The sequence below is a fragment of the Dryobates pubescens genome, chromosome 2, assembly GCF_014839835.1.
Source record: "Dryobates pubescens isolate bDryPub1 chromosome 2, bDryPub1.pri, whole genome shotgun sequence".
Lineage (NCBI taxonomy): Eukaryota > Metazoa > Chordata > Aves > Piciformes > Picidae > Dryobates > Dryobates pubescens.
Genome location: NC_071613.1, coordinates 30,329,812 through 30,342,743, shown reverse-complemented (window position 1 = coordinate 30,342,743; position 12,932 = coordinate 30,329,812). Strand labels below are relative to the sequence as shown.

At 39.3% G+C, this 12,932-nt stretch overlaps 1 protein-coding gene across 1 annotated transcript in view; it reads right to left on the bottom strand.

Annotated features, from left to right (window-relative positions):
- The window catches only part of CWC22 (CWC22 spliceosome associated protein homolog), a 30,690-nt gene extending 20,059 nt beyond the window's left edge, over positions 1-10,631 (bottom strand). The window contains exons 1-13 of the mRNA XM_054173954.1: positions 10,589-10,631; positions 9,971-10,079; positions 6,847-6,914; positions 5,889-6,005; positions 5,520-5,777; positions 4,942-5,070; positions 4,093-4,261; positions 3,685-3,738; positions 2,758-2,893; positions 2,460-2,666; positions 2,292-2,354; positions 1,859-1,957; positions 691-772 (exon numbers count right to left, since the gene is read on the bottom strand). Coding sequence (XP_054029929.1) covers positions 691-772; positions 1,859-1,957; positions 2,292-2,354; positions 2,460-2,666; positions 2,758-2,893; positions 3,685-3,738; positions 4,093-4,261; positions 4,942-5,070; positions 5,520-5,777; positions 5,889-6,005; positions 6,847-6,914; positions 9,971-9,997 — 1,409 coding nt within the window. The 5' untranslated portion in view covers positions 9,998-10,079; positions 10,589-10,631. The remainder of the gene's footprint in view (positions 1-690; positions 773-1,858; positions 1,958-2,291; positions 2,355-2,459; positions 2,667-2,757; positions 2,894-3,684; positions 3,739-4,092; positions 4,262-4,941; positions 5,071-5,519; positions 5,778-5,888; positions 6,006-6,846; positions 6,915-9,970; positions 10,080-10,588) is intronic.
- Positions 10,632-12,932: the final 2,301 nt, after the last annotated feature.

Genomic DNA, 12,932 nt, shown 5'->3' with positions numbered 1-12,932 from the left:
AAATATTTTTGAAAGGAAGGGAATTCCAGTTCACACATTTCGAAAGAACTAGTGTTGCAGCCACTGTTCTGAGGGCAGCTGCTGGACATGTGCAGGGTGAATGATTCCTTAGCTGACCAATTCCTTAGCACGCTGTGTAGAGCAAAACAGTAACATTCCATGTGTGCCAAGAACAACATCCTCATGTTGACACCATTTGACTGGAACATGCAGCAGAAGCCACCTTCTTGACCTTGGCACCTCTTATTGGGAAAAGATTTTGGCTTGTATGTGTTGTTGGATGTTACTGATTAGGTGATTGATAATGCAGAGTATATAAACAGCCACTCTGAGCAACAGTCACTTGGGTTAGGGACTTAGGAATGGCGTGGGGGGGTTAGGGCTTTGCCAGGGATGTCTGCTTCTGTTAGCTACTTCTGGTCAGGACTTCGGTTTAGGGATGCTGCTAAGGATATGCTCAGGACTTCTGTTAGCTGCTTTGTCTGTTAAGTGCTTCTGGGACTTCTTTTCTAAGTGGGACTCTGAGACTATGTAATGCTAGGGATTCTACAACGCAGTAATGAAGGACTTCTGAGATACCCTGCTCCCTGCATTTCTGGAATCTCGTTGCTGTATGGCAATGGGGTTTGTGCCCCAATGGCTCCCGACCCTGAGGGGAGAACATAGGTGTCAGAACTGCATTTTATTTACCTTGATTGAATAGCAAGATAAATTGTACGACGGAAGGAGACCAGGTTAATTTCTGTTTTGTCATGGACAGTAACTTTCTGACCTGGAAGAGAAAAACAGGGTTTTGAATACAGCAAAACTTTAAAGCAGCTATATGTAATCACTAAATAAACAGAGCCTTTATAAGTCTGTAGCACACAATGTAATACTCTTTTCCAGAGATATTAAGGACTATTTAGCAAGTTTATGTAGGTTTTTAAAAATTATTTTTACAGAGAAGAAAAAAAATAATCATTATTTGCCTCTCCTGTAACTAACAGCTAAATACATACAATTAAGAGCCAATTAAAGACTTTTCATATGATTTAGTCACAGCAACCTCTGCATTTAACTCAGCTTGTCTACATTCTTATCAAGCTATTTTCTGCATAATTTAATGATGCAGAACATTATACAGCTTCCCTGATTGTAACAGGAAATTCTCTGTGTTTCTTGGAACACCTTAGTTAATGAGGTGTTCACTATTCCTTCATTCTTGTGAAGTTTGGTAGGAGCATAAATGATGAAAAGTTAGGTGAATTCTCAGTTTTCATCAACTTGTAAACTCTGCTCATCTGTGAAATACATCAGCAGATGTATTTGCGCAGCCTGCACAAACATGTCAGTTTTGTTTATAATTTTTATTTCCTGGGAATCAAGTACGTTCTTTGAAAACGTGTGAAAAATGACAGCTTCTACTAAAGAGCAAGAAAGGGGATGAACTGAACTACAAAGTGAGATACAGAGAAAGTCAATACAGTTTTAAGAAAACGCATGGGGAGTTTGAAAGTGATTCAAAAACGTGACAGAGCACTAGAAGGTGTCTGGAAAGGCTGTCTTCACCGGTTTTCAAGGGATCGTTTTCATATTTGGTACCCATAATGTTTGCAAGACTTTTCTCACATGAAACTGTTACGGTCAAGAACAATCAGCCGAAGTAGCTTTCAATTTTCTGCCTGTGCTGCATGCCTTCTTTTAGACTGTTACTTTTATACTACTTGCTAGTAAACATTTAGACCTGAAAACAACTTAAGATGAAAATATCCTTTAACGTTTGAAATTTCATTTCGCAAAACGGGTAACAATTAAAACTGCTCTTTCCCATTTCACCTACAAACAATCACTAATAAGGTGTCAGTCATACACTTACCATCTTCATCCTCCTCCTCCTCATCATCATCTTCATCTTCCTCACTACTTCCAGCCTCTTGATTGGCTTCAGATTCACTGTCACCTTCATCAAGAATTTCTGAAAGAGCAGTATCCCACATTAAAGGAATACAAACCACAGTAGTTTCATTACCAAAACAACTTGATCTAAACATGTATGAGTGAAAGGGTGGAGAAAGCAGCAAAGTCAGAAAAATAGGTATGTCATAACCAAATGAAAATGTACATGGAGAAACAACACTGAGAAAAATATCAGGAATACACTGGAAAGGTCTGTGATGGACAGTTACCTGGGTCACAAGTATCAACCATCACTAATAAAGACTAGCAACAATAGTTGGATAAGAAAACACCCTGTAAGTGTGTAAACGTATAAATAATATGTATAAAAGTGTGAATACACACTCCCCTACCTTTTTTTAGCATTTTGTATTTTTCTTCATTTTCCATAAAGCTTGGATCCATCTTGAAAACATCTAGAGAATAAAAGAGAACCTTTACTTTAAAAATAGAATTAAGGAAACAAATAATTAAGTTTGTTTTCATAAGGAGCAAAGTCACAGAATTATCTTCTAACTTACTGAGAATATCCTCTGGGTTGTAGTCATCTTCTAATGGCAACATATGAGTAAACTGATCCTCCTCTTCCACTAGATCTAATCCCTCTGGAATGATTGGATGATCCTTGAAGCCATCCTTCCTTACAGCAAACATGACTTCTATCATATACTGAACACGCATATCAATTTTAGATTCATGCAGAATGTGTCGAAGACGGTCAAAGATGGCTTTGGAGAAAGACAGGAATGTCAATACAAAAAAAGAGGTTTACTAATACAAACACCAAAAAGACAAAACTAAAAAGCTAATTACACTTACCATTAATACCTCTAGGAGAAACTTCAGTTAATTTGAGGCCACTCTCTTTAATAAATCCAATAGCTACTTCAATACTGTCATCAGTAGGCCTTTCAAGGAGCAAAGTGAGCATTTCCAAACATAAAACCTCATGAGCCTATGGAAAGAATGGCAGCAAAGAATTAGAACACGCTATGTGATGCTATTATTATGGTAACTTACTTGACAGAGCAGTCCAGCCTTTGAAGATGCCACAATGCTTGATTGTTTATACACATAAGGCCAAGGTAGTGGGCCAAAGCTAATTAACAGGAAGTTACAATATTGAGTGCAATTTTAGCATGTGTATTTACACCTACTTTGTAGTGAATGTGCATATGCTACTGGAATAAACAACAAACAATGAAAAACATTTTGCCATTAAGAGGGGGGGGAAAAAAAAAGGATGCATTTGCAGGAAGCAAAACCAGCATTCACATGACAGAAAATAGCTGCAAGTGCAAATAGCACATCTCAGATTATGTTGCTCTTTACCAAAACACTGTACATCCCCAATGCATATCTGAAACATTGCTTCTTACCACCACTTAAACTGTAGTATCGTTTTCTAACGTAAAAGAAGTGGCACAGAGCTGGTTTTAGACACAACCGAGGCCAATTCTGCCTACACAGATGTTTAAGTCAGATGACAATGTTGCAAAAAACCCCATTAAATGATACTTGCTTTGCATCTGATCTGACGGTGCAAGTGATGGTAAGCATACAGGCAAATACCATGTCTTCTCTAAAAAGGTTCTAACAACTTAAAGCAGGCATCAAAAGGAAACCTGAAGTCAGGTTTTCAATAACTTTTAGAATGGGGACGAGTATCTTTGTTTAGGCTGCTGCTCTCTTGAAACTCAATAGCTATATAGGGTTTGGATCAAGTAGAAACACAAAGTAACTTACCACATTCTGATTCATCAAATGTGCAACAAATTTTGAAGATGTTAGACAGAGTTGCTGCAAAACAAAGAAAACAACAACAGGAAAGTTTAAATACATTGCAAAAATGGAAGAAAACACAGATCAGACATATTATACAGATTTGTGCATCTCACAATCAAATAAGCTTCTGAAACTATTTAGAGATACTGACAACTGTTCACAACTAGGACTGTGCAGTTTGAAAAGAAAAAATGAAAAACTATTATAGTAGCAACTCAGAACAGCAAAACAGGTTGTCAAGCTTTCCTGATACAACAATACTACTGTAATTAGTGTACTAATGATATGTCCTGATGCACAGGTGTTGGGTGTGTTACTTCGAAGCATGTAATTTAAACACACTTTTCTGCTTTTTCATGCTTTACATACCTTATCATTTCTGCGATATCCTTTGCGAAAATTTAGTATCAACCTCTTCAGAATCAACTCACCAATATTTGGAAACTTTGAATTGATAATAGCCACAAGAGCTGCATAAACATGAGTAAAAATTGGAGAGGCACTCTGAGCTTGCAAAATTGATCTAGACAGCAATCCCCTGCAAAAATATGTAAGTTTAAGATGTTTCTGGTAATACAACATTGAATGTTTTTATTCAGTACATATCACATAAAATAGTATTGTACAGTTGAAATAGCTAGAAAATACAGCTGGTCATTTTTGAATCTTTGTGTACCACACTACAGAGTTTTGCAAAATGCAAAGAAATCTTGAAGATCTTTTGGACAGAGCCTCTGACATCAAAACTAAACCAAAGTCATCACGCAGTACTTGGAACAGTCACAACGACCCAGCAATGAGCAAAACAGCATAATAATCTTGTCTCTACATTAGAGCAACAATCCACTGTAGATAACAGTAGTAAAACTTTCAATTTGCTAAATAATGGCTACAAATATGATTTCTCTTAGGTGAAAAATCTAGGAATACAGAAATAGAGAAACCTGTAACTTGCACGTCTTTTAAGTAAAACACGCAGGTAAAGCCTTTAAGAAACAATTACCATCTGTTGCATTTTATTCCCACATACAATCACCTTTCCCTCTAGTCCCTTCCCCAGGTAGGGGGACTACTCTGCATAGAATAATACAGCCTGAAGTTAATTTTAAGATCTGACCAGTATTTGTACACTACATACAGCGCACACAGTGATGTACACATGAACTCTATACATACTAGCAGAAGGGCAGGAAAATTGTTTTGAAATACTGAACTTACCTTCCTCGAACAATATTTTCCTGAAGAAGCTCATGAATTATATTTTCTATATTAGAAACATTCACTTTATTGACAAGACCATTGATTGACTTCTTCAAGGCTTCCCAACTCATCCTCTGATACGCCAAGCTATTACAAAGGTATGACAATGTGTAAATTTGCAGTAGCACCGAGTGATTTTTTTTTTTTATATATTTATGAAAACATGAATGTATGCCGTAATGAGTAAAATAGGTTAAAAACTGTTCACTGCATGTCAAGACTAGCTCACTGAACTACTAGGAAATCACTAAACCAACATGCAATACCAACATGCAATTCTCTGCAGATACAGTGTAACTGAGCATGTTCAGTTTTTCAAGACATTCCCAAAAATCCCTCATCATGCACTACATCCCACTTTTCCATTTACATTTTGCAGCAGAAAGTACAGTCATAATTTGATTTCTTCTCAAAAAAGAGACCTTTGAAAGAATGATCAGAATCTTCCAAAGGTACCCCATTTTCACCAACATTTACTGAAGTCCTTTACTGTTTTGCTTTTCAGTAAAAATACCAGCCTGTTACTTTCAACTCACCTGTTTTTATCAGTGATTTGCTCTTGCATCATCCTGAGCTTAGCAGGTGGAATATATGCACCACCTGTGCGAGTAAGGATTGGGTCCACTTCTTCTTTCTTCTTCTTTGAAGTGGCCTCATCATGAGCATGTGAGCTTTGGACCGTTGACCTCTCTGGACTCCTACGATCAGGTGACGAGTATCTTCTCTGCTTCCTTCGATCAGATTCCTTTTCCTCCCATTTCTCATGATGTCGCTCTCTCCCTCTTTCTGTTCTTCTATAAAAACAACCCAAAAAACTCGCTAAGTACCCAAGAGTTCATGAAAGGTTTCCAAGTTTTATTCCTTAAAATTCGTATTTTATTACTGATTAAGAATGAGTTAGATACCTTCCTTCTGAAGTTCTGTCATCATAGTATTCCCTTCTTGAATATTCCTGATCATATCTGCTGTCATCAGAGTATCTTCTCTTTCTGGGAGATGGAGACCTGTCACGCTCTATATCCCTACTCACAATCCAAGACAGACACTTCTTAGTCACAGGCTCAGAAAAGCAATACAATGCTATGATACACAACTGTTACACTTCTGCAACTTGAGTTTCAATATAAGCATCATTCAGATAGTAGATGCTCCTTTTATGATAATTTGTCACCAAAAAATAAAGTAATTAAAAAAAAAAAAAAGAGAAATAAAATCAAAGAAGCACTACAAAAGAAAAGTCCTCCTAGAATTTCAAATGAAATGCTAAATGGTAATAAAATTGAATACCAAAGATAAATTCAGCACTGTGCATTCCTTGGAATGCATCCATTTGTATAACCTACTTTTTACCTGTGCAGTATGAAACCTAACAGACACCATTAGAAAAAAAATTAAGTAATATAAAATAGAATAAAAGAGGTTTTATTCCAATCAAAATATGGAATTAAAAGTAAACTAGAAACACTTCATCTCATGCCTCAGTAGACTGCATTTCAAATAATACTCCTTCACCTCCTGCTGGCATCAATGACCTTGTCCTAAAGTGACAACTGTGGTTTCAGCAATACATGAGTGAAAGCAAAAAGCTGGCATCTAATTTCCCTTTTCATGTCCTGTGAAAACTGAAAAAAAATCCTTAGCATTCAGTTAACGATTTCATTTTAATATCAAATCTAATTTCTGCTATATTGACTGCAAGTATTTTATTAAACCTGTGCCACTTTTTCATTGCTCAGGTATGGCAATACATAAAAAGAAACAGAACATGATTTGTCTTACTCTTTTCTCTTTAAACTTATCTAAGGCATTATGCGAGGTATACATACAGAATTGTAGCGTATTAAAAAACCCCAAGCATTCTACCTGTCCTCTGGAGACAAACTTTTTTGTCGTGAACTGTAGCCTTCTTTCCTTTCATAACTGGAACCATGCTTTAAAACAAAAATGAAAAAAAAAAATCAAGCCTCAACATAATATATTAATTACCAGGAGTACATTTATCTTGAGAACAAAGTGTATCATGTCTTCAATTTCCCTACTCCTTCACAAGAAGTAAGGATTATCAAGTAAAGCTAATGGCAGTCAATTTTGACAAGGAGTGATGGTTCTAAATAACAAGTAGCTAATGAGCTGGACTCCCTGCTACAGGGTGCTGCAGGTAGCTAAAACTTGCATAGGTTTATGAGACTGAACAAACACATAAGAAAAATTCACATGGGTTACCACAGCTATTTATCTCAGGAAGCTATAAATAGGCAGAGACTGGGAGAATGTGTGGGTGAACACTTTCATGGTTACCCTGTTCTTTAACTTTTCAAGCCATCTGCTGTCAATTACTGCTGGATACTACGTCTGCTTTTCCTGCTTCCTCCATATATCATTTTGTACTTTGTTGCATCACATGCAATACCCTTAACAGAAATCTACCACTTCTTGAAAAGTGCCTTTCCTCACTCCTAAAAATCTCCTTTATTGTGTAATTTCCCCTTATGTACCTCCTTTTCACTAACCATGATGTAATTTTTCACAAGTCTTTCCTTCATTTGTACATTATAAACACCTAAGTTATACTGTTCCAATCAACAGATCTTGGAAGTAAATTTAATTCTATGGGTTTTTTCAATGTGAGTGTGCAGGACTGTTCAAGTGATACAAAATGATGTAGTTCACAACAAACTCTGTGGACTGAAACATGGCACACAGAAGTATGGAGTTGTACACAAAAACAGAGAATGACAGCATCTACAAGACACATAAAGATGTTCCCTTCATCAAGATGTTTCAAAACTACTTTGAGTACAGCTAGGAAACAGCTTTTATAAGCTCTACACCTTCATTGTAAGTGTATTCTCTTTCCTTAAAGTATTGTTTTTCCAGAACCTTGATCTCATGATACCAGCCACTGATCAGAAGACAAATAGGTAATACTTCACTTTGATGCAGAAACTCTACAGAAGGACTTGCTTATGCACCTTAGCTAGCCTTTTTGCACAAATACTCATTTGTTGAAGTGCCATTCTATCTATTAACATGCTAGCACAGTAACTTTTGCTACACCAAAGCAGCAGTTAAAATTGTTGGTTGGAAGAATGACACCACCTTCACAAGCAGACTTTGATGGACAGCTATACCAAATGATCTCCAAAAACTTAATTAGAAAGAAAAGCATCTTTACTAAATGACGTGTGCTGTTTTTAATGGTCTACGCAAGTAAAACCAAAATTAACTGATGTTTCCTAACAAAATAATATCAACAAAAAGATTATAACTAGGGGGAACAGAACAAAAATAGAAATGGGTAGATTCAGATTGGATGTTAGGAAGAAGTTCTTCACCATGAGGGTGGTGAGACACAGGAATAGGCTCCCCAGGGAGGTGGTAGAAGCCCCACGTCTGGAGGTTTTCAAGGCCAGGCTGGATGTGGCTCTGAGCAAGGTGTCCCTGCCCATGGCAAGGGGGTTGGAACTAGATGATCCTTGAGGTCCCTTCCAACCCTAACAATTCTATGACCATCATACTAGCAACAGAGGTTGTATAGCTATCACCCAAATCCATGTGTGTAAATATATCTCTATATATATTTATATTTTTAAGGCCACTACAACATAACCTAGAATAATGCCTTTCCTTGGGTACTCTTCTAACATTGTTAAAATTATTCTCTATATTATCTTCTCTGAATCAAGAAAATGGTAGAAAACAAGTACATTGCATTTTTTTACTGGGGGCATGCATCACTACCAAGGTGATGTTCATCTGAGAATTTAATTCTGCAGTAATATTACCTATGATGGCAAAACTAGTACAAAAAATTAGTATATTTTCACCAAGGTTTTCTTTACCTTTCAATACATATTTGTGGACCTGTGTCAAACAGAGAAGTATTGAAATCACTCAAGAACTCTTTATGCTGCTGTCTTTTCCCCAAAAATAATATAATGCAAGATTGTATCCTATGATTCCAAGAAAGTGCTAAAACCACAGAATTACTGTATTTAAATATTATTCAGCAGACTGGAAAAAGCAGGTCTTTTTAGGATGATCCATTCTCATTAGTTCTACATCATCTGTCTTTGACCATGCAGACCTCAAAAGACAAGTGGTCACAAAAATAAAATAATGTTATGGATGTCTCTTTATTTGGCAGTGACCACATCTCCTCACAAAAGCACCCAGGTCACCCTCAGTTCTTCATTACCAGGCTTTCTGCCTCAAGTTATGGTTCTCTTCCTTGTCCATTTCAATCAAAATAATTAACTGAAAGTGTCCACACCCTGTGCCTCTGCTAGCTGGTTTATTTTGACAACTGAGGGAGTACTACCATAATTGCCATATTGGTAAAATATGAGATGATATCAAACTATTCTGTGAACACTCCTATGAAAAACACTTCAGTCATGAAAGTTTGAACCAAAAGTGAAGAAGTCTATATGAGGTTGAAGTCTATAGAAATATAGCCAGATTAATACCATAGATTTGAAAGTGTATCAAAGAGTATTGCTCTGCAAACCTGTCCCAAGTATAATGTACTTTGCAAACCCAAAATTACTTTACAACCTGAAAATAGCTTTTAACCATTCAGCAATCTACCACAGAGCTTTTAAATGGGAAGCCTTTAACTTTCACAGAATGAAGTAGCTGTCACATTAACTGCTACTTCCTATTTAACATCATTGGAAATTTTTCAATGCTTCTTTTCTCTATTCCTTCTGATGCTTATGCTCTCTATTGAGCCACCATTCAGCTACTTTTCACCAATTAATTTATTGTTATATGCCAATAATGTTCAAAACTTCTACCATTAGGACAACACATGCCAGAAACAGCTGTAATTCACTGACCTCATAGAAATATTTCTCTTCTAAACAGCTGCTGTCAAATACGGATAACTTTTACAATTAGGGAGGTTTTTGTTTTAAATATTAACTATAAACCTTATCACCAGTAATAAGAACCAAATCAAACCCTATGATTTAAGAACACTTACATTCACTTGTGTCACCCTGCTCTTCATGTTGACTTCCTACTGTTTATGAAGCTCTGAATGTGCAGCAATGAAACAATCCAAGGAGTTCAGCATATGAAAAACATGTCATCTATAACACAAAGACAATCAACAACTTCTTACTGCCCAGAAACCTGCTTATGTTTCCGTAACTTCTAAAAAAAAACATACAGCCCACCCCGGCCAGTCTTATCTTTTACGGTTACACAGCACCTGGCGGATGAGACTAAGGCTGCAAAACAGCCTCCAGTTCTCTAGCACCACCGTCACGGCTACTCGGCACTACCAGACGCGAGAACCGACGGCCAGGCCGCAATAGCAGATGCGGAGGCCCTGTCCACAGACCCAGCTACACGGCACCCAACCCCAGCCCCAGCAGGCCACCGCGCTCTCCGTGGGGCTGCCTCACCTCCCGGCCCGCGCCCCTCCGCCCGCTCCTGAGATGCGACCTGGGAGAAGAGGTCGCGACCAGCCAGCCTGTAAGCAGAGCTAGTCGGTGGGCGAGACGGTTCCCGAGGAAGGTGCAAGGAGTCAATCTACCGCCCTGCCCACGGGACTGCCGCTACCCAGCCACCACCCAAGGCCCACCGCGCTCCGCACCTACCGCCCACAGTCGCGCACCGCCACAAACAGCATCACTTCCGGCGGGACGCGGCGCACACTGCGAGCTCAGTGTCCAGGCCCCGCTCGGCGCGCGCACGTAGACGGAAGCAGCTTCGGGAGCAGCGCGAGGTTTCGTCGCCCGGGAGCCGCTGTACGACGGGAAACGTAGTTTGGTGGTGGCGCGCCCGGCGGCCATTTTGCTGTCTGTGCTCCCCGGACTCGTCTGTACTTTTCCTTTTCATAGAATTACAGCTTTATAGCATTACAGAATGTTTACCTGGAGCCTCCTGTGTGCCAGTTTGTGTCCATTGTCCGACGTTACCAAACACCACTGAGGAGAGTCTGGCGCCATCCTCCTGACACTCACCCTTTAGATGTTTATAAACATTAATGAGATCCACCCCCACCTCAGACTTCTCCAGACTAACTAGACCCACCTCTCCTAGCCTTTCCTCATTAAGATGTTCTAGCCCCCTAATCATCTTAGTGGCTCTCTCCAATGTAGTAGTTTCTTGTCCTTGAACTGGGGAGCCCAGAACTGGATGCAGTATTCCAGATAAGGCCTTACCAAGACAGAGTAGAGCAGGAGAAGAACCTCCCTCAAGCTACTAGCCACACTCTTAAAGTATATAAAAATGTTTGTAGTGGTTGTTGCAGAGGGCGAAAACAGCTCAGTGGGAAATAGGAAGGGTGACTCAAGATAGAGTTCCAGAGGGACTTGCATACGTTTGAGGGGTGGACCCAAACCAATCTTGAGAAGTTCAACAGGGTCAAGTGCAAGGTCCTACACCTGGTTTGGGGCAATCACAAGCACAAATACAGGCTGGGTGAGGAGTGGCTTTAGAGCAGTCTTGAGGACAAGGACTTGGCGGTGTCAGTTGATGAAAAATTTCAGCATGAGCCATCAATGTGCACTTGCAGCCTGGAAGACCAACTGTGTCCGGGGCTGCATCAAAAGAAGCATAACCAGCAGGACAAGGGAGGGTATTCTGTCCCTCTGATCTTACCAGACCCTACCCAGAGTACTGCATCTAATTCTGGTGCCCCCAGCACCAGTGGGTCCAGAGGAGGGACACAAAGATCATCAGAGGGCTGAAGCATCCCCCACTGTGAGAAAAGGATGACAGAGTTGGGGCTGTTCAGCCTGCAGAAAAGAAGACTCCAGGGAGACCTTATAGCAGCCTTACAGTACCAGAACAGGGGTCTACAAGAAAGCAAGGAATGGACTTTATACAAAGGCTTGTAGTGATAGGATGAGAAGGAATGGCTTTAAGCATTTAAGCTTGAGGAGCATAGATTTAGAGTGGATATTAGGAAGAAATTATTTACAGTGAGGATGGTGAGACACTGGAAAAGGTTGCCCACAAAGGTCAAGAATGCCTCTTCCCTGAAGGTGTTTGAGGCCAGTTTGGATGAGGCCCTGAGCAACCTGGCTTAGTGGAAGGTGATCCTGCCCACAGCAGAGGTGCTGGAACTAGGTGATCTTTAAGGTCCCTTCCAACCTAAACCATTCTATGAATCTATGACTCTGTGAGTAGCTCTACAGCAGGAGAGTTGCATCTTTCAGTTCAGCTTGTACTTCTCTAGTGGTGACTTCATCTCATCTGGAGGTGTCTTAGAAAAAACAACCTCGTTGCTACAAAATGTACAAGCATCCTGTCAGAAATAAAGCAAACAAGAAGTCAACTCACTTCCCTTACAGATCAGAAGCTGTTCAGGGTCTTCCAGCATCTCTGTAAAACTTAGTGAATTTACTAAGTGAATTTAGTGTACCTGCTCCTTGAATGATACCTTGAATAACACCTGCAGGACACACTTATGACACTTACATGAGCTGCTGGTTATTTGAAGGATGACCAAGACACACATTACACCATCTTATGTATTAAAATGCTGTTAGGATGCCTGTTTCTTAGAGGTGGGGTTTGGGCCTCTGAAAGTTTTAAGTGATTGTGTACCACTGATTTACACTTACAGAGCACCTGTTTCTTATTATCATTTCAAATTTATTTGGATTGTGGAAATTAATTAAGTTCATTTAAAAAAAAAATTAAAAAATGCTATCTAAGGTCTTCAAATGCTTATGATTAATTTTCAGCTCTTGTGAGATAATGAAACTCTTAGAGGACAGAGCAGATCAGGGTCAGAAAGGCATTAATTTAGCCAACAGCCAGATGGTTCCTGCAGGGATGCTTGTAACTGAGCCATGAGGCAGTACTGCTGTGCTGTGCCCATCAGCATCTCTGTGCATGTCCCTGTATGTGTGCATGCACTGGGACACAGTATTTGTTGAGAGGAAGAAGATAATAACAATGTGGAAGCAGTGCTGGAAAAACACTAC